At 39.5% G+C, this 25,684-nt stretch overlaps 1 protein-coding gene across 8 annotated transcripts in view; it reads right to left on the bottom strand.

The window, feature by feature from the left end:
- ANKHD1 (ankyrin repeat and KH domain containing 1) overlaps nucleotides 1-25,684 on the bottom strand; it is a 146,805-nt gene that overhangs the window by 51,033 nt on the left and 70,088 nt on the right. For 7 of the 8 annotated variants that reach the window (XR_007918974.2, XR_011389767.1, XM_051844279.2 and 4 more), the window contains exons 8-11: nucleotides 23,765-24,002; nucleotides 23,351-23,542; nucleotides 15,932-16,041; nucleotides 787-874 (exon numbers count right to left, since the gene is read on the bottom strand). Coding sequence is in view for 6 of the 8 variants with exons in the window: in XM_051844279.2 (XP_051700239.1) it covers nucleotides 787-874; nucleotides 15,932-16,041; nucleotides 23,351-23,542; nucleotides 23,765-24,002 (628 nt within the window). In the remaining 2 variants the exon portion in view is untranslated. Of the gene's footprint in view, nucleotides 1-786; nucleotides 875-13,246; nucleotides 13,822-15,931; nucleotides 16,042-23,350; nucleotides 23,543-23,764; nucleotides 24,003-25,684 lie in introns of those variants that run through there. The other variant, XM_051844283.2, reaches the window with a different exon arrangement.

Raw genomic sequence — 25,684 nt, 5'->3', positions numbered from 1 at the left:
AACCTGCTATTATGCCACAATGACAGTCCCTACACTGCATTTTTAATGTTATAAAATATCAGAATTCTGTCAGAGTACAGATGCAAAATTTTTATTTTAAACATGATACCACCTGAGTAGATCTTTCCTGTATTTTACTTTCCTATCCTAGGATCTTTCATAAGATATCACAGTACTTCTGATACTATTACAAAGAGTCAAATGAAATTCCTGACATTAGCATTTTTGACCTGTAAAATGACAAGTTTATATAGCTTGACCTAATACGAGTTCAGCATCATTTCACTTTTCTATAGTAAATAGCCTCCAACTAATTCTTCATCCATCACCTGAACTTCTTTGCTTATATATATTCTCCTATACCAAATATTTTTTAGAGGAATATAAAAATAAATAAGATCCTTGGATACTCAGTTAATTAAAATGTACCACAACAAGTACCACCATAGCAGACTTTCTCTCTGTCCTTCACCTCTACATCCAAAAGAAATGCCTATCATTAAGTGTTGAACATTTACGTGAACACAGCTAGACACTTCACATTTGGCTTTTCCAATTTTAGGGAATAATCATATGCCATTTTATTGACAGAAATTTAAAACTCAAAACTACTAAAATTCCTTTACCTCACAAACTCTATGCTAGATTAACAAAATAAACCAACAAAAGACTAGAATACAACAGTTATACTTTAGGAAAGCAGTTTTAACATAAACTGCAAACATTTTGAATCTTTATTTCTAGAAATTGTAGCCTCTTGGAAATTATTACTTGTATTTTCTTTACCTTTACTAATAAGAAACTGCACAGTACACAAATGACCAGCTCTTGCAGCTTTCATCAAAGGGGTTCTTCCACCTTCAGATTCATGCTCCTGTTAAAGAAACAGAAAAAATAATCAATAATCCATCAAGGCCAACTGATTAATCACCTTTTAAACATTTAGTACTGTTAGAGAAATAATAAGAATGTAATACTCAATGTAGCCACTCATATTATCTTAATTCCTTCAAATATTTGTAATTAATGGTATACCTTTTTGTGAACAAGTTCTGTTTTATATACCAAACAATAACCAGTTAAGATAATACTAATGTTTACTACTTATTAGAAATGACTGCAAATTTCTAATTCTAAGGCTAAAAGTATGTTTTCCCAACTATTTATGTGAACTATGATTAGAAGGACCTGGATCTGATATCAGAAGCCAAAAAGAGCTCTCTCAACAGAAACAAATCCCTGTAGGAGAAACTATGGTATTTTAGGGATAAAAGAAAAAAGAAAAAGAAAAAGATATTAATGGGCATATATTTTTTAAATAGTAGGAATTAAATACCAGAATAATATAGTCAAAAGTAAAAGATGGAATCTTATAATAGCAGAAAGGTTTTTATTCTTTCCAGAAGTTTGCCAGCAAGATGAACAAATGATAAAGTAGTTTCTTAATGGTGACTTATCAAATGCCACTAAAAGGAGTAGTACTGTCTGACAGGACAATCATGAATTCTCATTACATTCATAATCAGTATTATCATGTAGCTGATACTTTACTGCTATGAAAAGTTCTCTCACCTAGTTCTTCTCTCACTATGTATACAAATTCAAATTTCTGTTGTTATAAAGAAAAGTTGATAAATGGTTGTTATATAAAGCTTTAATTCAGCTCTATTCTTTTAATCAATTCAGAAAATCGTTTAGTAACCACAGAGTCAATTTACTATTTTTAAATTATTTTTTCCCCAAAGGATCAGTCAATTTAAAAAATAGGTACTTGGATGGCGCCATGGCTCACTAGGCTAATCCTCTGCCTGCGGCACCGCACCCCAGGTTCTGGTCCCAGTTGCTCCTCTTCCAGTCCAGCTCTCTGCTGTGGCCCAGGAGTACAGTGGAGGATGACCCAAGTGCTCGGGCCCTGCACCTGCATGGGAGACCAGGGGGAGGCACCTGGCTCCTGGCTTCAGGTCGACGCAACACGCCCACTGTGGCAGCCACTTAGTGGGTGAACCCATGGAAAAGGAAGACCTTTCTCTCTCTCTTTCACTGTCTAACTCTGCCTGTCAAAAAAAAAAAAAAAAAAAAAAAAGGTACTCACCCTTGCTGGTAGTTCTGGTCAGTTCTGGTCACTATTCTGTACTGAAGAAGTTTCAGGCTGCCCTAGGGCCTTCACCTCAGGCTAATGCTGGACTCAAAGACCCTTCTTCTTCTTCTTTTTTTTTTTTTTTTTTGACAGGCAGAGTTAGTGTGAGAGAGAGAGAAAGGTCTTCCTTCCGTTGGTTCACCCCCCAAATCCCAAGCACTTAGGCCATCCTCTGCTGCCTTCCCGAGCCACAGCAAAGAGCTGGACTGGAAAAGGTGCAACCGGGACTAGAACCTGGAGTACTGGCGCCACAGGCAGAAGATTAGACTAGTGAGCCTTGGGGCCTGCCTGACCCTTCCCTTTCAAAGCCAAAATCAGCATGGGAGGGAGATGTTTCCAACCACAGAACCTTATTTAAGTGTAATTTAACTTTATTTAAATATATATTGATACGAAAGATGTTTTCTCATCAAGAGACTGCACAATTTGGCAATATGCTTTACTAGTTTTTCTAAACATTATAAAAGCTTGTTTCTTAAAAAAAAAAAGGCACTCTGCCAACAGAATACAATTTAGTGTTTTTTAAACTGTATTTTACCTGTAACTCAGGCAAAATAACAATAAGAGTAGAATGTCAACCCAATGAGAACTTTGGAGTGTAATGACAGGAATTCCACTATAAAAGAGGTATTTTTTTTTTTTTTACATCTTGATAGTTCACTGCTCAACTGCCTACAAAAATTATCTTATATTTTGATTTGTTATACACATTGATTAAACAAAAATCTATTAGCTATACATTATAGAAGAATGAATAAATATAAGTAATATAAAAAAGGCTTTAGATTTTGAACTTACATTTAAATGGAGGTAAATCTAACATCCTGGCAATTTATTTAAAACAAAATATAAACTATACCTGAGACCTTAGTCAGAAAGATCTAGAAAATTGTCCAGCTTTTCCACTCAATTTATTTTTTTTTAAAGATTTATTTATTTATTTGAAAGGCAGAGTTACAGAGAGCCAGAGGTAGAGAGAGAGAGGTCTTCCATCCACTGGTTCACTTCCCAGATGGCCACAATGGCCAAAGTTGCACGCCAATCCAATGCCAGCAGCCAGGAGCTTCTTCCACGTCTCCCACATGGGTGCAGGTGCCCAAACACTTGGGAAATCTTCTATTGCTTTCATAGGCCATAGCAGAGAGCTGGATAGGAAGTGGAGCAGCCAGGACTCAAACCAGCACTCATGTGGGATGCCAGCCCTGCAGGCGGCAGCTTTCCCGCTATGCAACGGCACTGGCCCCACTCAACTTATTTCTGGACTATCATTACAATCAAGCAGATCCTCAAACTTAACTGCACCTTTAGCAGTTTGTTATTCTCCACCCTGACCTGCCCCACCTTATGCTGGCCCTTCTTTATGATACATCTCCACTAAATTGTTTTTAACCTACAGTTCTTAGGTCTAATGACTAGATCACTCTTACTAGATTTATAATTTCATGAACTTTCATAAACTGCAATCATGTTAGTTTAAGTATTTAGTTAACATATCTCTCTCACTAAACAGTAAGTTCTTTAAGAGTGGCAATCATGTCCATTTTTGCACCTCATTAAACACTTAATGTCTAAAATAAGGAACTGACTGAATATTGTTTACTAAGCAGGGACCAAAGCATAACTGATCTTTCAAATCTTCCCTCTTTTTTTTTGGACTGCCGGCACCGTGGCTCACTTGGCTAATCCTCCGCCTGCGGCACCGGCACCCCGGGTTCCAGTCCCCGTTGGGGCGCCAGATTCTGTCCCGGTTGCTCCTCTTCCAGTCCAGCTCTCTCTCTGCTGTGGTCCGGGAAGGCAGTGGAGGATGGCCCAAGTGTTTGGGCCCTGCACCCGCATGGGAGAACAGGGGGAAGCACTTCGCTCCTGGCTTCCGATCGGCACAGCGCGCTGGCTATAGCAACCATCTGGGGGTGAGCCAACAGAAGGAAGACCTTTCTCTCTGTCTCTCTCTCTCTCACTAACTCTGCCTGTCAAAATCAAACAAACAAACTTTCCTCTCATAGATGCTTTTATTTTTATTTTTATTTATTTTTATTTATTTTGACAGGCAGAGTGGACAGTGAGAGAGAGAGACAGAGAGAAAGGTCTTCCTTTGCCGTTGGTTCACCCTCCAATGGCCGCTGCGCTGATCCGATGGCAGGAGCCAGGTACTTATCCTGGTCTCCCATGGGGTGCAGGGCCCAAGCACTTGGGCCATCCTCCACTGCACTCCCTGGCCACAGCAGAGAGCTGGCCTGGACGAGGGACAACCGGGACAGAATCCGTCGCCCTGACCGGGACTAGAACCTGGTGTGCCGGCGCCACAAGGCGGAGGATTAGCCTAGTGAGCCACAGCGCCGGCCGTCATAGAGGCTTTTACTAGTAAATAAAAGAAAGAAAAGTTAAATAAGAAATTAATAATAGCAGCTAAACTTGAGAGTAAGACATTTATTATTTGCAACTGATAATAAATTATTAGAATATCGATAGGCAACTTTGATGTCACCTTTTATTTTTCTCTTCAGCCTGGCATTAACACCGATTAATACAATTAGGTTCCATAAGTAATGGCAAATACAAAAGATTTTTAAAGTTCTGCTTTACAATTAATTCCTTTTTTTTTTTTTTTTTTTTTTTTTGACAGGCAGAGTGGATAGTGAGAGAGACAGAGAGAAAGGTCTTCCTTTTGCTGTTGGTTCACCCTCCAATGGCCACCACGGCTGGCATGCTGCGGCCAGCGCACCGCACTGATCCGATGGCAGGAGCCAGGTGCTTCTCCTGGTCTCCCATGGGGTGCAGGACCCAAACACTTGGGCCATCCTCCACTGCCTTCCCGGGCCACAGCAGTGAGCTGGCCTGGAAGAGGGGCAACCGGGAAAGAATCGGGCACCCCGACCGGGACTAGAACCCAGTGTGCCGGCGCCGCTAGATGGAGGATTAGCCTACTGAGCCATGGCGCCGGCCTACAATTAACTCTTAAAAGCAACTGCTAATTCTACATATTTGAAATATTATCATAGCTGTCAGAAGAAGTTCAGAGATTCAACATACCAATAAAATTCCTGAAATACAAAGTGTGAAGCTACTTATTATTTTCTTCCTTATTCATTCCTTTGGTTTTGACCAATGGTTGAAATAACAATGGTTAAGATAATGCCACAATTTTATAATGTACTTACAATAATTTATGTCCAAAAATTAAAAATGTATATCCCACAACAAGTAACACTTGCTCAAAATATCTACTTTGCAATTTTTTTTTACTGGGATTGCCTATTAACTGCACAAATTGAATATTTTTTCTTCATTTTCTAAATGTGTCAGATCAAAAAATATTTTGTTGATTGGTAATTTTAAAGCAAAAGATCAGAGAATATAAGTCAAGTGAAAAGGAATTTGAGAGTCTCTTAGGAATTTTTTGTGGCCTGAAACATGTACAATTTTTATAATGTTCCATTTATTAGAAAAAAGTACATTTACTGGAAACAGAAAGTTATCTGTAACATTAAAACAATGTTTCTATTTAAAAAAATTTATGTTATTATTTAAAAGCAGAGAAACAATCTCCTATCTGCTGGTTCACTCTCCAAAAGGCCACAACCACTAGGGTTGGGCCAGGCTGAAGCCAGGAGCCTAAAATCCCATCCAGGCCTCCCACAAGGAAGGCAGGGATCTATCTACACATTTGGGCCATCTTCTACTGCTTTCCTAGGTTCATTAGCAGAGAGCTGGATTGGAAGCGTATCAGTCAGGACTCAAACTTTGTATTCTGATATGGGATCATTGTTTACCCTACTGTACCACAACATCAAAAAAAAAATTTTTTTTTTGGACAGGCAGAGTTAGTGAAAGAGAGAGAGACAGAGAGAAAGGTCTTCCTTCCATTGGTTCACCCCCCAAATGGCTGCTACAAAGCTAGGAGCCTGGTGCTTCCTCCTGGTCTCCCATGCGGGTGCAGGACCCAAGCACGTGGGCCATCCCCCACTGCCTTCCAGGACCACAGCAAAGAGCTGGACTGGAAGAGGAGCCACTGGGACAGAATCCGGCACCCCAATTGGGACTAGAACCTGGGGTGCCAGTGTCGCAGGTGGAGGATTAGCCAAGTAAGCCGCAGCGCCGGCCCAATTGTACTTCAATATCAACCCTAATTTTTCTATTTTTAACAATTATATCTGATAGAACTATCAGTTTCATAGGGAAGAATGAGAAAAAAAGTCCTACCACTAAAAACATGTATGTGATCATTTTCCTTATAATTTTACAGTTTTCTATTTTATTTGGAGGGTAGATTGTTAAGTTATTGATAAGTAACTTTTGTCAGTTAGAGGAATACCCTCTGAAAATACTTTGGCTCAAAATTCCATTGTCTGATATTTATATTGCCTGACATAACTTTTTTTCTATCTTCTTTTTGTTTACTCTTTCACTCTCATTTTGCTTTAGGTTTATGTCCTGAAAACAGCATTTGTTAGACTTTCATTCTGAATCTTATTCAAAAGTCTCTGCCCTTTAACAGAATTCAATAGATTGTTTTTGTTCTGATTACTTGTAAATTTTTCTAAAAAAGTCTATAGTTACACTTTACCTTTTCCTCAACCTTTACAAGAAAAGGATGCTGGGTCAGCTTTTTAACCTTGTAACACATCCTTCTGAGTTTAATGCGTCTGCTATCTGGAATTTTAGTAGCACTTTGGTTTTAAGATTACAAATTTACATCTTTTAAAAAAAATGGTTTATTTGTTTATTTCAAAGAGTTACAGAGTGAACGAGAGATCTTCCATCTGCTGGTTCACTCCTCAAATGGCTTCAACAGCCAGGTCTAAGCCAGGATGATGCTAGGAACCAGAAGCCTCCTCCAGCTCTCCCACTTGGGTTCAGGGTCCCAAGCACTTTAGCTGGGAGCTGGATCAGAAGAAAAGCAGCCTAGTCCTGAACCGGGATCCTATGGGATGACAGCATTGCACGTGGCAGCTTTACCCACTACACCATGATGTTGGCTCCTATTTAAATCTTGTTAAAATTTGTTATTGGCCGGCGCCGCAGCTCACTAGGCTAATCCTCCGCCTTGTGGCGCCGGCACACTGGGTTCTAGTCCCGGTCGGGGCACCGGATTCTGTCCCGGTTGCCCCTCTTCCAGGCCAGCTCTCTGCTGTGGCCAGGGAGTGCAGTGGAGGATGGCCCAAGTACTTGGGCACCCCATGGGAGACCAGGCTCCTGCCATCGGATCAGCGCGGTGTGCCGGGTGCGCCTGGCCGCGGCAGCCATTGGAGGGTGAACCAACAGTAAAGGAAGACCTTTCTCTCTGTCTGTCTCTCTCACTGTCCACTCTGCCTGTCAAAAAAAAAAATTTTGTTATTAAAAGATTCATTTATTATTTCAAAGACAAGAATTAGAGAGAGAGAGAAGAGAGAAAGGTATCTTTCATCTTTTGGTTCACTCCACAAATAGCCACAATGGCTGGGGCTGGAGCAGACTGAAGCCAGGAGCCTGCAACTCCAACCTAGTCTCACATGGGGGCAGGAGGCAAGGACTTGAGTCACCTTCAACTGGTTGCTTTCTCAGATGCATTAGCAGGGAGCTGGCTCAGAAGCTGAGCAGCTGGAACTTAAAACAAGCATCACGAGCTGCAGCTTAACCTGATGTGTCACAATACTTGGGCACCCCACACCCGCATCTTTTTTTCATTTTTTTTCCTCAGATATAACAAATGTAAATACTGTACACTAAGACTGTATTTCCTAAGTTTAAAAAGAATGAAAAAAGGTAAACAACTTTAAGAAAAAGGGTGACAAAATAGAATTTAAATGTTATTAAACTATGACAATGGTATAATAAAGTAATTCATGAAAATCTTGTAGTAGAAAATACATTAATCTCCTTGTCTTTCTGAATGCAGACAACTTACCCTAACTGAAAATTTGACTTTAGGGGGCTGGTGCCATGGCATAGTAGGCTAAGCCTCTGCATGCTAAGCTGGCATCCCATGTAGGCACCGGTTCATGTCCTGGCTGTTCCTCTTCAGATCTAGCTCTCTGCTATGGCTCAAGAAAGCAGTGGAAGATGGTCCAAGTGCTTGGGCTCCTGCACCCATGTGGGAGACCTAGAAGAAACTCCTGGCTCCTGGCTTCAGATCAGCCCAGCTATAGCCATTGTGGCTATTTAGGAAGTAAACTAGTGGATAGAAGACCTTTTTCTCTACCTTTCAAATAAATAAATAAAATCTAAAAAAAAATTGACTTTAAAAAACCAACTAGAGGGTCTGACGTGGCCTAGCAGGTAAAGCTGCTGCTTGCAATGCCAATATCCCACATGAGTGCTGGTTCAAGTCCTGGATGTTCCACTTCGATCCAGCTCCCTGCTAATTTGCTGGGAAAGCAGCAGATGATGGCCCAAGTGCTTGGGCCCCTGCACCCACATGGGAGACCTGGAAGAAGCTCCTGACTCCTGGCTTCAGCCTAGCCTAGCCCTGGCTGTTGTAGCCTGTTGGGGAATGAACCAGCAGATGGAAGATATTCCTCTCTCTCCGCCTCTCCCCTTCTCTCTGTAACTCTGCCTTTCAAGTAAATAAAAGTAAATCTTAAAAAAAAATCACCTAGAGAAGGGCATTTAGCCAAATGGACTCGAACTGGTGCCTATATGGGATATCTGCATCACAAGTAGCAATTTTACTCGGTAGGCCACATCGGGCTCCTCTAGTTGATTTTTTAAAATCAAAACAGGCAAAACATGTTTTTCATATGAGGGTATCTGAGTTCAATACCAAGCTCCTGATTTTAGCTTCCTGTTAACGCTGACCCTGGGAAACAGCAATAATGACTGAAGTAACAGGATTCATGCCACCTACATGGGAAATTTGTATTGAGTTCCCAGGTCTCAAGGTTTGGTCCCAACATGGTCCCAGCTATAGCCGACATTTAGGGTGTATACCAGCAGATGGGGAAACTATTTCTCTCTTTGTTCTTCAAATACAAAAAAATTTAAAATAAATAATTTAAAGATAAAAAATTTTGAAATTAATTTGATTCTTATATAAATTTATAAAATATTTAACATTCTCGCCGGCGCCGCGGCTCACTAGGCTAATCCTCCGCCTAGCGGCGCCGGCACACCGGGTTCTAGTCCTGGTTGGGGCGCTGGATTCTGTCCCGGTTGCCCCTCTTCCAGGCCAGCTCTCTGCTGTGGCCAGGGAGTGCGGTGGAGGATGGCCCAGGTGCGTGGGCCCTGCACCCCATGGGAGACCAGGAAAAGCACCTGGCTCCTGGCTCCTGCCATCGGATCAGCGCGGTGCGCCAGCTGCAGCGTGCCGGCCGCGGCGGCCATTGGAGGGTGAACCAACGGCAAAGGAAGACCTTTCTCTCTGTCTCTCTCTCTCACTGTCCACTCTGCCTGTCAAAAAAAAAAAAAAAAAAAAAAAATTTAACATTCTCAAATTTTTTAAGACTGATTTATTTATTTGAAACGTAGAGTTACAAAGAGGCAGAGGCAAAGAGAGAGACTAAGAGGTCTTCCAACCACTGGTTTACTCCCCAAATGGCCCTAACAGCTAGAGCTGCAGCAATTTGAAGCCAGGAGCCAGGATCTTCTTCCAGGCCTCCTACATGGGTGTAGGGGCCCAAGGACTTGGGCCATCTTCCACTGTTTTCACAGGCCATAGCAGAGAGCTGGATAGGAAGTAGAACAGCTGGGCCTCAAAATGGCGCTCATATGGGGTTCTGGCACTGCAGGTGATAGCTCTACTCACTATGCCATAGAGCCAGTCCCCCCAATTTCCAAATGATGTCTGAACACTCTTCCAGAAAGAAATGTTACTTCTGTTTTCTATTTCCTTGAAGCTTTGGGAACACAGTGAATTTTATTTTATTTTTTTAGATAAAGTAAACTTAAGGACAATGATCAGAGATTTGAAAATTAAAATGAAATCATTCCATTAAAAGAAATAAAGAAGAAATGTATTCACGTTTTTGAGAATATGGAGAGTAAATCTGTGGATAGTAGATCTGATCATGCTCTCCTTGCCTTTCAAATAAAACTAAACATGTAAATAAAGAAAATCTAAATCTGCCAATAGCTCATTATAAATAACTCCAAAAATAATTATGTTTGGGGTAATTTATAATATATCTAAATACAAAGATTTGAAGGGAATAACTTATTTAACACTTATCATTATTAGTACTGATATCTTAAAAATTCATTTTCTTTGGGATCTCATCGTACTTTACTCATCTTTGAGTTAACAAAGAACTCAAGATCATCTAATCTACCTAATAATTCCAGACAGGTAGTTGGGTTAACTGGTTCTCTAGAAATCATATACTTGGGGCTGGTGCTGTGGCACAGCGGGTTAAAGCCCTGGCCTGAAGCACCGACATCCCATTGGGGCACCCGTTCCAGTCCCAGCTGCTCCTCTTCCAATCCAGCTCTCTACTATGGCCTGGGAAAGCAGCAGAAGATGGCCCAAGTCCTTGGGCCCCTGCACCCACGTGGGAGACCTGGAAGAAGCTCCTGGCTTCTGGCTTCAGATCAGCATAGCTCCAGCCATTGCAGCCATCTGTAGAGTGAACCAGCAGTTGGAAGACCTCTTTCTCTGTCTCTACCTCTCTCTGTAACTGTCTTTCAAAAAAAAAAAAAAGAAATCATATATTTGGGGCTAGCACTGTGGTGCCACGGGTTAAATCCCCAGTCTACAGCACCAGCATCCCATATGGGCGCTAGTTCAAGTCCCTACTGCTCCACTTCTGATCCAGCTCTGCTGTGGCCTGGGAAAGCAGTACAAGATGGCCCAAGTCCTCGGACCCCTGCATCTGCATGGTAGACCCAGAAGAAGCTCCTGGCTTCGAATCAGCACAGCTCCAGCTGTTGCAACCATCTGGGGAGTGAACCAGTGGATGAAAAACCTCTCTGCCTCTCAAATAAATAAATTAAATCTTTAAAAATAAATAAATAATATACTTAAAATTTAACTACATTATTAAGAAATACCTGCTCCAAACCCCTTACTAAAAAAGAAAAATCAAGAGGAGGAAAAAAATGAAAAGAAGTCTAGAGAATTTAAGAGATCTGCTCAAAGACAACCAGAAGAGCCAAAATAAGAATCCAACTTTCTAGAAATTTCCAGGACAAGAATGCTATTCTATACTGTTTCCCTTCCAAATCTTAAATTAATAACATTTACATGACCTTGGCAAAATAGCCCAGAAGATTACATTAAATTTCATTTATTAAAATAGTGAGGCAAGTGTTCGCTCATAAGTCAGTGATTTGATATCCAAGATGAACACTTAGGTGCCTTTTCTAATGTTTGGTGGCAGTGTTTTCTAAACAATGAAGTACAGTCTTTCTCACTCATTAAACTTATCTTCAGATACAGGATTATTTTTCACAAGCATTTCTTTATAGTTGATGTATTTTTGAATAGCAATGCAGGTCTATAAAATGCTAAACGAGATCACAAAATTTCTTTGTATGAATATATAACTAGAATGTGTTTACTTCATCTAATATCTATATTAGCTGTTTATTATGGGAAAACATTCCTTGAGTTCAAAACCTACTGATCAGTAATACTGTGGTATACCCCTTCTAGAAATGAAAGGCCAAAAAACTATAGGGAAGGAATATTTATCTGATTTACATACTGTTCTTCCTCTCACTCCAACTTCAGCTTTATTTATAAATACAGGAAATTCTACAGATGACAAATATGTCTTCTCTCTTAACAAATATATCAAAGTTTTAATACGGAAATCACCTCTAAAATGTTAGTTAACACAATGTTGTTACCTAAACATAAGTGACTATTCATACTATCATTAGGGTCTTTGAAAAACCTGCCATGATGGAGTCATATTTCATCAACAAGTTATAGTTACTGTAGATAACAATAAAATTCTTGGGCATGGAACAGGAAAACATGAACGTCAAAGTAGGTCAAAATTAAAAACAAGTAAAAGAAAGAAGTAGAGTAGTGCTTTATAATCCAAATTATACTGTTGAACAGTTAACCATATGGAAGTTCTCCATCTTGAACTTCAAGAATTCATAATGAAGAGGGACTAAAGAAAAGACTGTGGTAAATAAGTTAAGCTATAACCACTTTGACCAAGTATGAAATATCAAAACTTTGTTTCCTGTCCTAAAATTCAGTAATTGGGAAAAAAAAAAAACACTGGAGTAATACAGGACAGTACAGCAGTGACTCAAAAATACTACGGGAGTTGATCACTTTCAGTTTTGAAGTGGTATTTATTGGTTATTTTTGATCAAGTAGCTCAGCAAAAATTTTACAAGGACATTGATAATATGTAAAATTATTTTCAGAAAAACACAAGTGGTTTACAAAGACCTTTTAAAAAATATTTTCTGGGCTCGGCACTGTGGCATAGGGGGTAAAGTCGCCGCCTGCAGTGCAGGCATTCCATATGGGCACCAGTTCAAGTACCAGCTGCTCTGCTTGCTGATCCAGCTCTCTGCTATGGCCTAAAGAGCAGTAGAAGATGGCCCAAGTCTTTGGCCCCTGCACCTGTGTGGGACACCTGGAAGAAGCTCCAAGCTCTTGGCTTTAAACAGGCCCAGATCCTACCGATGCGGCCATTTGGGGAGCTAACTAGCAGATGGTAGACCTCTCTCTCTCTCTCTGCCTTTCAAATAAAATCAATAAATCTTAAAAAAATTTCCTTTAGAGTCTATGTATTGGGGCCAGTATTGTGGTACAGCAAGTTAAGCTGCCACCTGCAATGTCAGCTTCCCATATGAACAACTAAGTCCCAGATGTCCCATTTCTCATCCAGCTCCCTGATAATGCACCCCAGACAGCAGTGGAAGATGGCCTGGACCCCTGCTACACATATGGGAGACCCGGATGGAGGTTCAAGTGCCTAGCTTCAGCCTGGTCCAGTCCCAGCCATTATGGCTATTTGGAAAGTGAACTAGCAAATGGAAGATCTCTTTATATCAAACTCTTTCAAATAAATAAAATCTTAATATGTACTAGGAATGCCTAAGTGTCATTAATAAAAACTTTCTTACAACTGGTTTATACCATATTATACCTATAATTACACCAAATCCTAGAAAAACAAAAACAAAAAACCTGGGCTCAGTAAACAAAGGCTAGGCAGAAATGGAAAATACATAAAAAGGAATAATCTTTATTTCCATATACAATGATTCTCACTGTTGTAGTAATATGAAATGCACATAGCAGGAAGGCATGGACTGACTAATTTGTTCAAGACTCTATTAGAGAGTAGTTAAAATGATTCAGCATGTTAATAAGGAAGATCTTTCAAAAAACTCTGGAATTAACGGGCAACTTTATATTTCATTTAATTTTTTTATTTCCAAAAATACCATTTAAAGTGATATAATTAAGAATATTAAACTTGGGGCTGGTGCTGCAGCATAGCAGGTTAAGCTGCCGGCTGCAGTGCCAGCATCCCATATGGATACTGGTTCGAGACCCGGCTGCTCCACTTCCGATCCAGCTCTCTGCTATGGCCTGGGAAAGCAGTAGAAGATGGCCCAAGTCCTTGGGTCCCTGCACCCGCGTGGGAGACCCGGAAGAAGCTCCTGGCTCCTGGCTTCAGCTCGTCGCAGCGCCTGCCATTGCGGCCAACTGGGAGTGAACTAGTGGATGGAAGACCTCTCTCTCTGCCTCTCCTTCTCTCTCTGTGTAACTCTGACTTTCAAACAAACAAATAAATCTTAAAAAAAAAAAAAAAAGAAGAAGAATATTAAACTAGTACAAAAGTTTTAAATACTATGAGTTTTATTATTCAAATTTATGTAATTATTAAAGTTAGACAAGCTATTACATCAATGAGCCAAAATGTAACCCATTTTCTACTGTTCTCTAATATATAAAATATATTAAATGCACAAACTAGAAATATCGATAAATAGTTTCGATTTAAACTGGTTTAGACTAGAAAAAATGAAGTTTCAAACAACCATTTCAAATACACAATGAGAACATGCACCAATTTTGAAGATCTACATGAAAATGCTCAAGTCTATCGTGAGCTGTGGCTACAAATTTTTAAAAGGCAATAATTAAGAAAATTTCTAGATATTTCTTTTAAATTCAAGTTCTAAATTATGCCTACCACACATTCAAACCAAAAGGCCTTAAACTTCTCAGTTTCATCTGAGGAAGTAATAAAACCAAATTGTTACATAAAATATTTCTAAACTATCACTAATATCCTATCTCAACTTGGTTCAGAATATTTTAACAAATAGAAACAACAGCATTTAGGCCGGCGCCGCGGCTCACTAGGCTAATCCTCCGCCTAGGGGCGCCGGCACACCGGGTTCTAGTCCCGGTCGGGGCGCCGGATTCTGTCCCGGTTGCCCCTCTTCCAGGCCAGCCCTCTGCTGTGGCCAGGGAGTGCAGTGGAGGATGGCCCAGGTGCTTGGGCCCTGCACCCCATGGGAGACCAGGAAAAGCACCTGGCTCCTGGCTCCTGCCATCGGATCAGCGCGGTGCGCCGGCTGCAGCGCGCCGGCCGCGGCGGCCATTGGAGGGTGAACCAACGGCAAAGGAAGACCTTTCTCTCTGTCTCTCTCTCTCACTGTCCACTCTGCCTGTCAAAAATAAATAAATAAATAAATAAATAAAAAAAAAGAAACAACAGCATTTAATTCCATTTAAAATTCCATAGAGGCCAGTGCTGTGGTGCAGTGGGTTAAAGCCCTGGCCTCAAGTTCCACCATCCCATATGGGTTCTAGTCTTGGCTGCTCTTCTTCCTATCTAGCTCTCTGCTATGGCTTGGGATAGCAGTAGAAGATGGCCCAAGTCCTTGGGCCCCTGCACCTGCGTGGGAGACCCGGAAGAAGCTCCTGGCTTCGGATCTGTGCAGCTCCAGCTGTTGTGGCCATCTGGGGAGTGAACCAACTGATGGAAGACCTCTCTTTCTGCCTCTCCTCTCTCTATATAACTCTGACTTTCAAATAAATAAAATAAATCTTTAAAAAAAATTCCACAGAAAAACAAATCTTAAGAATTAGCAAACCTAAACCTCAACAACACACTTTAGGATACCAGGAATGAAATCCATCCCCACTCCATGCATAGGGGATGGACAGTGTTCTATCTGAAAGTCAACAGAGGAAACACTGAAGCCCGAAAAAGATACTAGGAAGTAGCAGCAAAGACTGGGGGACAACAAAGATGGTACTGCCTTGAAAGGGAAAGCTAGTAAAAATTACGTCCCTTTTTCTCAGGACAAGAGATTGATCTACTTAGATTACTCTCTGATATGTCTTATTTTTCATGAGAACTATTTCTTTGCTCTATCCTAAATACAGCTTGACGTTATAATACTTATTTATAGGTTCTAAATATCAAAATTATTATACTTTCCCATACTTTCTAGATTTTCTATTAAGAACAGCTATAGCCTCTTATTATCAGGAAAATATTAAAATGGAAACATCTCTCAACAGATAGCAAAAGTATGGAATAGGTAATCTATTTTTAAAATTTAAAATCAATATGTGAAATAATTCAAAAGAAGAAAAAGGAAACAGTTATGAACATGAAGTTATTAAATCTAACAGTACTTATAATGGTAAAAAATAAAAACCAAGTTAAAAGTTTAACAATTAAGTAAATTATTATGGTTCATCAACCTGATAATAGATATAAACACTAGGTATTTTAAAATGTATTTAATAATATGCAACAGCTAGGACAAATAGCCAAGCTTTTTAAAAGTTATTTTGTATGAAGTATGCAAAAACATCTTCATTAGTGTTTTCTAAATGTTAAATATATTAACATTTATGCAAAAATACTTAAAATATCTTACTAAATCAGCCCCTGCTTGAAGTAAAACATCTGCAACATCTGTGTGTCCATTTTCACAAGCATAGGTTAAGGCCGTGTCTCCTGTTGCTGTTGTAGCATGCACATTAGCCCCTAGCAAACAGAAAACAATCATATGTTTACTTTGTGAACTGTAAAACTATATTAGTACAATTTTACAAACTGGAGAAATTGAAAAATTCTAAATGCAAAAACATCAGGATGCATTTTAAGTATTCTAATTTTCCTTTAAATATGCTTCTTAAAAACTTATAGCCTTACAGAAAGAACCAAACCAAATTATTTTAAAACACAGTAATCTGCCTCTATGATCCATAGCAAGATATACCTCAAGGAATAAAAGAGTTGAAAAAGCAAAAAATATTAAACAGTTTTCAGAAATCATGTTGGTGGTAGTACTGGTTTGTATTACTGTGAATATGTGGTATAAATCAAATGAGTACTCGGTGAATCAGAATATCTGGTACAATTAATAAAAGAAAACATAAATATAAATACTGTTGAGGACAAATAAAACCCCCATAATTCTGAACTGAAAGAACATGAATTAATGATGCATTTTATCCATGAAAAAACACATTTCCTAATCCTGACCTTCTAAAAAGGTCTGAAGACAGTGTCAGACTAAGCAGAAATGGCATTTCTATCTTAGATTATGGCTGTTAGTACGATTTCCTACAAAATGAAATTAAGGCTTCTTAGAGAAATGATTGATTTCAAAAAGGGAGCACAAACTGTACAAGATGAGCCTGGAGCACTTTGCTATAACAGAAAGTAATCAAACTACCAGACACTATGAGGTCATATCAAAATGATTAGGAGCTAAACTCAGTGACCAAAGATACTGAAACTGTTAGATCTTTATCAGAAGATGTCTGCATCAAAAAGAACTGTGATGAATTAAAATCATTATATTTAAATTCAAAAGTTCAAAGTGATGTTCAATTTAAAAACAAAGAAAACCACATCAGTAGTCACCTTTGGAAGATGTTACAGAACTACCTCATTATTTTGGAAACTGGTAAATAAAAGAGGAAAATAATCAAACACTTATTCTGCCATTCCTATATAATCTGTACTCAAGAACAAATAGTTGATGAGGGTGTTTCTCTTTAGAGACATACTCCAGAAAATAAACAAGAAAGGAATAATAAAAATAGAAAATTACCTTAGTGTAAACCTTAGTGAATTAATGGATCTAAGCAACAATCATTAATGGCTAATAATATTAAAAAAAGAGGAACAAACATTCATTATCTTCTAAACACAGTACACAAATACTATTTTTAAGATAATAAAAACAGAGGCTGGCGCTGTGGTGCAGCGGGTTAATGCCCTGGCTTGAAGCGCTGGAATCCCATATGTGCACCGGTTCAAGACCTGGCAGCTCCACTTCCTTTCCAGCTCTCTACTATGGCCTAGGAAAGCAGTAGAAGATGGCCTAAGTCCTTGGGCCCCTGCACCTGTGTGGGAGACCTGGAAGAAGCTCCTGGCTCCTGGCTTTGGATTGGCACAGTTCTGGCCGTTGCAGCCAATTGGGGAGTGAACCATCAGATGGAAGACCACTCTCTCTCTCTCTCTGCCTCTCCTCTCTCTGTGTAACTCTTTCAAGTAAAATAAATAAATCTTTTAAAAAAATTAAAATTAAAAAAAAAATCAAACCTGACTAGTCTATATCTAATTACTAATCTACAGAAAATCCAAGGGACAGTAAAACAAATTATATGAAATCACAGAGATATAATCAGCAAATAAATTCTACACTCTAGGAAGCCTAAAGGATAAGCACTCCAGTTCTTCAACCAAAAATCTTCAGTAAAATGAATGATGAAAGGAAGCCCACAGATTGAGAGACTTAAGAAACATATTTAGCTACAGTGATTATGTGAATTTTACTTGAATCTTGATTAAAACAAACATATAAATATACATGTTTCTAAGACTACCAGGAAAATATGAAAACTGGTTGGATATTTGCTTAAATAACTATATGGGTTGTTAAATAACAATATGGGATGTGGGTGCCCCAGGTGGATTAACCTACTACATCACAGTGCTGGCTCCTTGCTGATAACTTCATAAAACTCTAAAATAACTTATTTTCAAATTATACAAAATTAAAACTCAAAAATGTTTATTTTAAATCAAAATAATTTCAAAGGGTCAGTATTGCAGCACAGTGGGTTAAGCCATAGCTTGCAAAGCCAGTATTCCATTTGGGAGCATCTGTTTGAGTCCAGGTTGCTCTGCTTTTCATCTAGCTCACTGCTACTGTATTGGGAAGGCAGAAGATGGCCCAAGTACTTGGACCCTTGCCACCTTCAAGGAACACCTATACATAGTTTCAGGCTCCTGGACAAGATCCAGGTATTACATCCATTTGGAGAGTGAAGCAGTGATGGAAGATCTCTTTCTCTCTCTCTCTGTTATTCTGCTTTTCAAGTAAACAAGCAAAAAAAAAAAATCCTTCATAAAAATAAGGGAAGGGCGGCACTGTAGCGCAGCATGTTAAGCTATCATCTGCAGTTCTGACATCTCATATGGGTGCCAGTTCAAGTCCCAGTTGCTCTGCTGCCAATCATCCAGTTCCCTGATAGTGTGCCTGGAAAAGCAGCAGAGGATGGCCTAAGTCCTTGGACCTCTACACCCATGTGGGAGACCCAGAAGAAGCTCTTGGCTTCGGACCAGACCAGCTCTAGCTGTCGCAGCCATTTGGGGAATGAACCAGCAGATAGATGATATCTCTCTCTCTTTTCTCTCTCTCTCTCTCTGTAACTCTGCCTTTCAAATAAATAAATCTTTTAAAAAATAAGTAAGAGATGTGGAGGACTATAGATGGAATAATAAACACCCATAGATGGAATAAATTAAACATCACCCAGTTAAAAGTGGGTAATGGGATCTTAGGATTCCTTATTCTATGTACTCTATATATTTGGGGGAAAAATGCCATAACAAAGATTTTTAAAATGTTTTTAATTGTAAAAGCAATTTATTAAAAGACCTATTGGATTTTTCTTTAGCTCTATACTATAAGAACTTAATGTAAATAAATCAGCCTGAAACCCCTAAGATAGTTCTGAGAACTACATACTTCAAATCAGCAAAAGGAACTAAATATGAGAATCAATGGTGATGAAACAAAACAAAAAAACAATGACAGGAGTTCTAAGCTGAAATGCTGATTCTATCACTATTAGCTTTGTTACTACATGGATGTTAGATAACAGCACTGCATTAGTTTCATTACCCACAAGAATGTGTTTAGTATTTCTCACTATAATTAATAGAGGTAACAAGAATTGAGAATTATTTTTAACGGTTTATTTATTCATTTGAAATGCAGAGAGGAAGAAACACAGAGAGAGATGTTCCATCTGCTGGTTCACTCCCCAGATGCCTGCAACAGCTCAGGCTATGCCAAGCCAAAGCTAGAAAGCCAGGAACTCCATCTAGATCTCCCACATGGGTGGCAGGAGCCTAAGTATTTGGGCCATCTTCTGCTGCCTTCTCAGGCACATTAGCAGGGAGCTGAATTAAAAGCAGAGAAGCTAGGACTCAAACCAGCACTCAAACATGTGGTGCTAGCATCATAAGTGGTGGCTTGACCCACTCCCCCATAACCCTAGTCCCATGAATAATTTCTTAATGAACATTTATATGTTCTTTTAGTTTGTTTTTTAAGATCTATTAGAAAAGCAAAGAAACAGAAACAGACAAAACTCCTATCTATTGTCCCACTCCCAAAATGCTTTTCCGTGGACAGGGCAAGCCAGGAGCTGGGTATAAAATACAAGTTTTCCACTGAGTGGCAGAAATCTAATTATCTGAGCCATCACTGCTGCTTTCCAGGGCATATAACAGTAGGAAGTTGGAATTAGGAGCCAGGGCCAGGCATCAAACCCAGATCCTCTATTCTGAGATGCAGATATCTTAATCATTAGGCCAAATGCCCACTTATTTATTTCTTATTTTAAAAATATTTGGGAAGAGGAGTTGATGCTGTGATTAAGCTGCTGCCTGCAACATTGGCATCCCATTATGAGACCCAGCTGGAGTCCTGGCTGCTCCATTTCCCATCCAGCTTCCTGTTAATGTGCCTGGGCAAACAGAAGAAGATGGCCCAAGTGCTTGGGTCCCTGTCACCAACCTGGAAAACCCAGATGGAGTCCAAGCTCCTGGCTTTCACCTGGCCCAGCCTAGGTCATTGTGACCATTTGGAGAGTGAACCAGTGTACGGAAAACCTTTCTGTCTTTCCCTCTCTCTCTAACTCTGCCTTACAAATAAATAAATAAATTTTAAAGTAAAGATAAAAAGATAGGGGCTGGTGCTGTGGTACAGTGAGTAAAACTGCTGGCTGCAGTGCCAGCATCCCATATGGGCACCAGTTTGAGTCCGGCTGCTACACTTCCAATCCAGCTCTCTTCTGTTCCTGGGAAAGCAGTAGAAGATGGCCCAAGTCCTTAGGCCCCTGTACCCACGTGGGAGACAAGGAGCTCCTGCTCCTGACTCCTGGCTCTGGATTGGCCCAGTTCTGGCCCTTGCAGCCATGTGGGATGTAAACCATTGGAACCTTTCTCTCTTGTCTCTCCCTCTCTCTGTCTATAACTCTAACTCTCAAATAAATAAAATCTTAAAAAAAAAGAAAACCCCCCAAAAATGAATAAAGTTATGCTAAATATTTTCCTTTATATATAAATTTATGTATCAAGTTTTAATATATATCAATTCTATATTATTTAATATGTATCAATTCTATATTATTTCCAAAGGACATATAAAGATTTACATCATCTAGATGAATCTTTCTCTGGCATATCTTATAAAACTACAAATATCTTATGTAAAAATAATTATTGCTTACCACTACTTAACAATGAATAAAGTAAATTCAGTATTTTACTGAATTTATTTTTGAAGATTTATTTATGTATGATGTCCCCAAACACAAATATTTTAAAACTAAAGACTGCAAAATGGGGCCAGCGCCTTGGCTCACTTGGTTAATCCTCCTCCTGCGGCGCTGGCATCCCATGTGGGCGCCGGGTTCTAGTTCCGGTTGCTCCTCTTCCAGTCCAGCTCTCTGCTGTGGCCTGGGAGGGCAATGGAAAATGGCCCAAGTGCTTGGGCCCCTGCACCCGCTTGGGAGACTAGGAGGAAGCACCTGGCTGCTGGCTTTGGATTGGCGCAGCGCCAGCCGTGGTGGCCATTTAGGGAGTGAACCAACGGAAGAAAGACCTTTCTGTCTCTCTCTCTAACTGTATATAACTCTGTCAAATTTAAAAAAAAAAAAAAGGCTGCAAAATAAAATAAATTAAAAAAAAATTCTACCTGTTCCTTTTTTTCTTTTTTGAGATGACTTAGAAATGTTAAAAATATGAGCAGGTTTAAAGGTACCAAATTATAACCTCTACAATGTCATCTCTTACTTCTTATTAATAGGAACTAACTAAAAGGAACTACCTTCCCCCTCTCAGATGCCACAAACCATTAATGGAAACAAGTGAATGAAAAAATTTACGGTCATTAAGCAAACATTAGCAACAATAAAAAAATCTTTCTTGAAATTACTTTTTGTTTTTAAGGACAGGCATTGTGGCACAGCAGGCTAAGCTACTGCTTAGGACACTAGTATACCATATCAAAGTGACTGGTTTAGTCCCAGCTACTCCACACTTCCTATCCAGTTTCCTGCTAATATGCTGGGAGACAGCAGAGGATGACCCTAGTACTTAGGTTCCTACTACCCAAGTAGGGTATCTGATTGGAGTTCCCAACTCCTGTTTTCAGTCTGGCCTAGCCTTGGCGACTGTGGCATTTGGGGAGCAAAACCAGCCGATTTAAGATATCTTTCTGACCTCCCCACTCTGTCACTCTTTCAAATAAAATGAATACAATTTTAAAAATAAAATAACAATTTTTAGAGATTTAGGAGTCTAAAGAAGAAAAGTTAAATTGTGAGGCCATCTTCCAACTTCTATAAAAATGAAAAAGTTAATTTGTTAAAGTTAAGAAAGCAATACAAAAGGTGATTTTAATTTTTATTTTTAACTGACAACTACATACAAGGGAGGTTCAAAAAGTTTGTGGAAAATCTTTTTTTTTTTTTTTTTTTTTGAGAGGCAGAGACATATAGAGCTCCTATCCAGTGATTTAAATTTTCAAATGCCCACAATGGCCAGTTGGGCTGAAGCTAGGAGTCAGAAATTTGATTCAGGTTTCCCAAGAGGGATGAAATCAAATACTTGAGCCATCACTGCTGCCTTTTGGGGTCATATTAGCAGGAAGCTGGAATCAGAAGCTTGAGTCAGGAATGGAACACAGGTACTCTTTCTGACATTGGATCCAGGTGTACTAACCAGCGTATTAATTGCTCGTTGAATGTGTACCCTACATCATCTTTTAATTCATTTCCCACAAACATTTTGAAGACCTCTCATGTGTTTATGGAGTACAATGAGATATTATAAAATATGTATATGCTGCAGATTGAATAAACCAAGTTAGTTAACACTCAACACCTCACATACTTATCATTTCTTTGTGATGAGAAAATTCAGTCTACTTTTTTTCCCCCCATTTTTGTCTAACACACAGAAAGATGAAGAGGCAGATATCTTCCAACTTGGGCCAGTATAGCGGCATAGCAAATTAAGCTGCTGCCTGCAATGTCAGCATCCCATACAGGAACACCGGTTTGAGTCCTGTTCACTTTGCTTCTGATCCAGCTTCTTGCTAAGGTGCCTGGGAAGGCAGTACAAGATGGCCCAAGTGCTTGTGGCCCCTGCCATCCACATGGGAGACCAGGATGAATTCCAGGCTCCTGGCTTTGGCCTGGCCCAGACCTGGCTGTAGTGGCCATTTAGGGAGTGAACCAGTGTACGCTCTCTAGCTTCCTCTCCTACCTTCACCCCCTTCCTCACTTTCTTTTTTAAAAAATTTAAATAAAAGGAACATATTTCATATAAACAGCTTTAAGAACAAAATGACATTTCATCTTCCATCTGCTGGTTCACTCCCCAAATGCTCATGGCTAGGGCTGGGTCAAGTCACCATCAACAGGCTGTGCATTAGCAGGAAGCTGGAATTGAAATGAAGCCAGGACTAGAACACAGATATTCTGAAATGGAATGCAGTATCCCTTTCAGCACTTTTGAAAGATAGATTTGTTATTAACTACAGACATCATGCTATGCAACAGATCAGTACACCTATTCTTCCTATCTAAAGAAAAATTACTCTTCTCTTTTCACATCTATACACTTTGACTCGACCCTTAGACTTGGGCAGCATTATACTTTTCTCTACTTCTAAGAGTTCAACTTTTTTAGATTCCACATGTAAGTGAAGTATTATTTGTATTTGTCTTTTTGTACTCTAAGACATTTTAAAGCCACTTACCAGCAGTCAGCAAATATTTAACTAACTCCAGGTGTCCCTCCTGAGACGCTTCCATCAGAGGTGTGGAGCAGCCAAGTTCTATGTCAGCCCCTGCCTTAATCAGAAAGTCTGCAACTTCAGAAAATCCTCCACAGCAAGCCAAGGTAAGAGCAGTTTCTTGGGTTTCTTCTGTCTGGGCATTAATATTTGCTCCTAAGAAAGTATAAAAACAGATAAAAATAACTGCAGGCGACTTCTAAGGATATTAGTGTTCTGAAATGTGAGTATCATCTCTACTTTCTCTGCTCTGTAGCTCTCTTCAGAATTTATTTTATCATCAATGCCAAAAAATATTCTAGTTGTAGTAACTTCACTGATACTGACCAAAAAAATGCAAAACAAATTGATTTTTCTAAAGCAGTAAAACTGCCTTACCTTGTGCTAAGAGCAGTGCCACCATCTCTTCATGTCCTTCTCGAGCAGCTTCCATCAAGGGAGTATAACCTTCATCATTAACTTCTTCAAGATTTGCTCCCCTTTCAATGAGTAGAGCTGCCAATTCAACATGTCCTCCACAGGCAGCTAACGTCAATGGAGACTCAAATGAATCTGCAGGCATGTTTACTTGAGCACCACTATCCAAAAGTAAACGTGCCACTTCTACATGTCCATCCTGCAGATTTTCAGAAGTAAAGCAAAAAGGAGAGATATTTTAAGTGGGAGAACAGATTGAACACAGAAAACAGGTAAGTTTTAGCTTACATGGCATATTTATTAGCATGCTTATCTGAGTCTTACCAAAAATCAATTAATATTTTTAAATTATTTTACCTTACTTTTGAGCAAGCCCAAAATCTTCCAAAGAATTGGACTTGGTGTCATCCAATCATAATTCTTAATTTACACAAACTTTGAAGCAAAAACTTAAATCCACATGGTATCTCAAATTAATTACTGTTTATATACTGCTAGGTCATACAATCAAATTCAGGTGTCATGTTCCAGTACAGAAACTGTATTACATCTATTTTAGAAACAAAGGTTTAACAAGAAATATAATACAACAAGCACTGTGAGGTCATTACCACTGGAATTTTGTACCTAAGATAAACCCCTGTGAACGGATACTACCTAATATTTTTCATCACAACAGCTTGTTGCAATGAGGCAAAGGCTTTTACAGAAGTGTAAAAATAAATATCTAACATATTTAAAAATAATTTTATTATGGGCCCATCTGTTAATTGCTATTAACAATAAAACATTCTATTGGAAGGTAACCATTCAATCCCTCCATCACCATAAATACTCTTCTCTAAAGAACTTCAAATACTTGACTTCAATATTTATGAAAGCCATGAGGTTAACTGTGGCATATAAAGTATGATGCTATGTTGTTGTTTTTTTCTTTTTTTTAAGATTTATTTCTTTATTTGAAAGGCAAAGTTAGAGAGAGGTAGAGACAGAGGGAGAGGGAGAGACAGAGAGAAGTGAGAGAGAGGGGAGAGAGAGAGAGAAAGAGAGAGAGATGAGAGAGAGAGGACTTCCATCTGATGGTTCACTCCCCAAAAGGCCACAACGGCAAAAGCTGGGCTGATCCGAAGAACTTGGGCTATCTTCTACTGCTTTCCCAGGCCATAGCAGAGAACTGAATGGGAAGCAGAGCAGCCGGGACTCGAACCAATGCCCATATGGGATGCCAGCACTGCAGGTGGAGGTGTAGCCCAAATTGCCACAGCACCAGCCCCCCTGTGTTGTTTTATATTTCAAAGTAACCAAAATACTGCTACTGAAAAGAAAATACTAAGTATGGAAAAAAATTCTTTATAAGGTTAATTCTCTCATTAAAGAAAGTTTAATTTAATGTTAAACTTCAATAGCCATCAAAAGTTGCATTATATCTACTAAATAGCTAAATTTAATTTTTGATACAATACTAAATATAGACGATTACATATTTTAAAAGTATAAGGCCAGCGCTGTGGCTCACTAGGCTAATCCTCCACCTTGCGGCACTGGCACACCGGGTTCTAGTCCCAGTCGGGGTGCCGGATTCTGTCCTGGTTGCCCCTCTTCCAGGCCAGCTCTCTGCTGTGGCCAGGGAGTGCAGTGGAGGATGGCCCAAGTGCTTGGGCCCTGCACCCCATGGGAGACCAGGAGAAGTACCTGGCTCCTGCCATCGGATCAGCGTGGTGTGCTGGCCGTGGTGCGCCAGCCGCAGCGGCCATTGGAGGGTGAACCAATGGCAAAAGGAAGACCTTTCTCTCTCTCTCTCTCTCTCTCTCTCACTGTCCACTCTGCCTGACCAAAAAAAAAAAAAAAAAAAAAAAAAAAAGGTATATATAAAACATTTTT

The sequence above is a fragment of the Oryctolagus cuniculus genome, chromosome 6, assembly GCF_964237555.1.
Source record: "Oryctolagus cuniculus chromosome 6, mOryCun1.1, whole genome shotgun sequence".
NCBI lineage: Eukaryota > Metazoa > Chordata > Mammalia > Lagomorpha > Leporidae > Oryctolagus > Oryctolagus cuniculus.
This window is presented reverse-complemented; position numbering and strand designations above follow the sequence as displayed.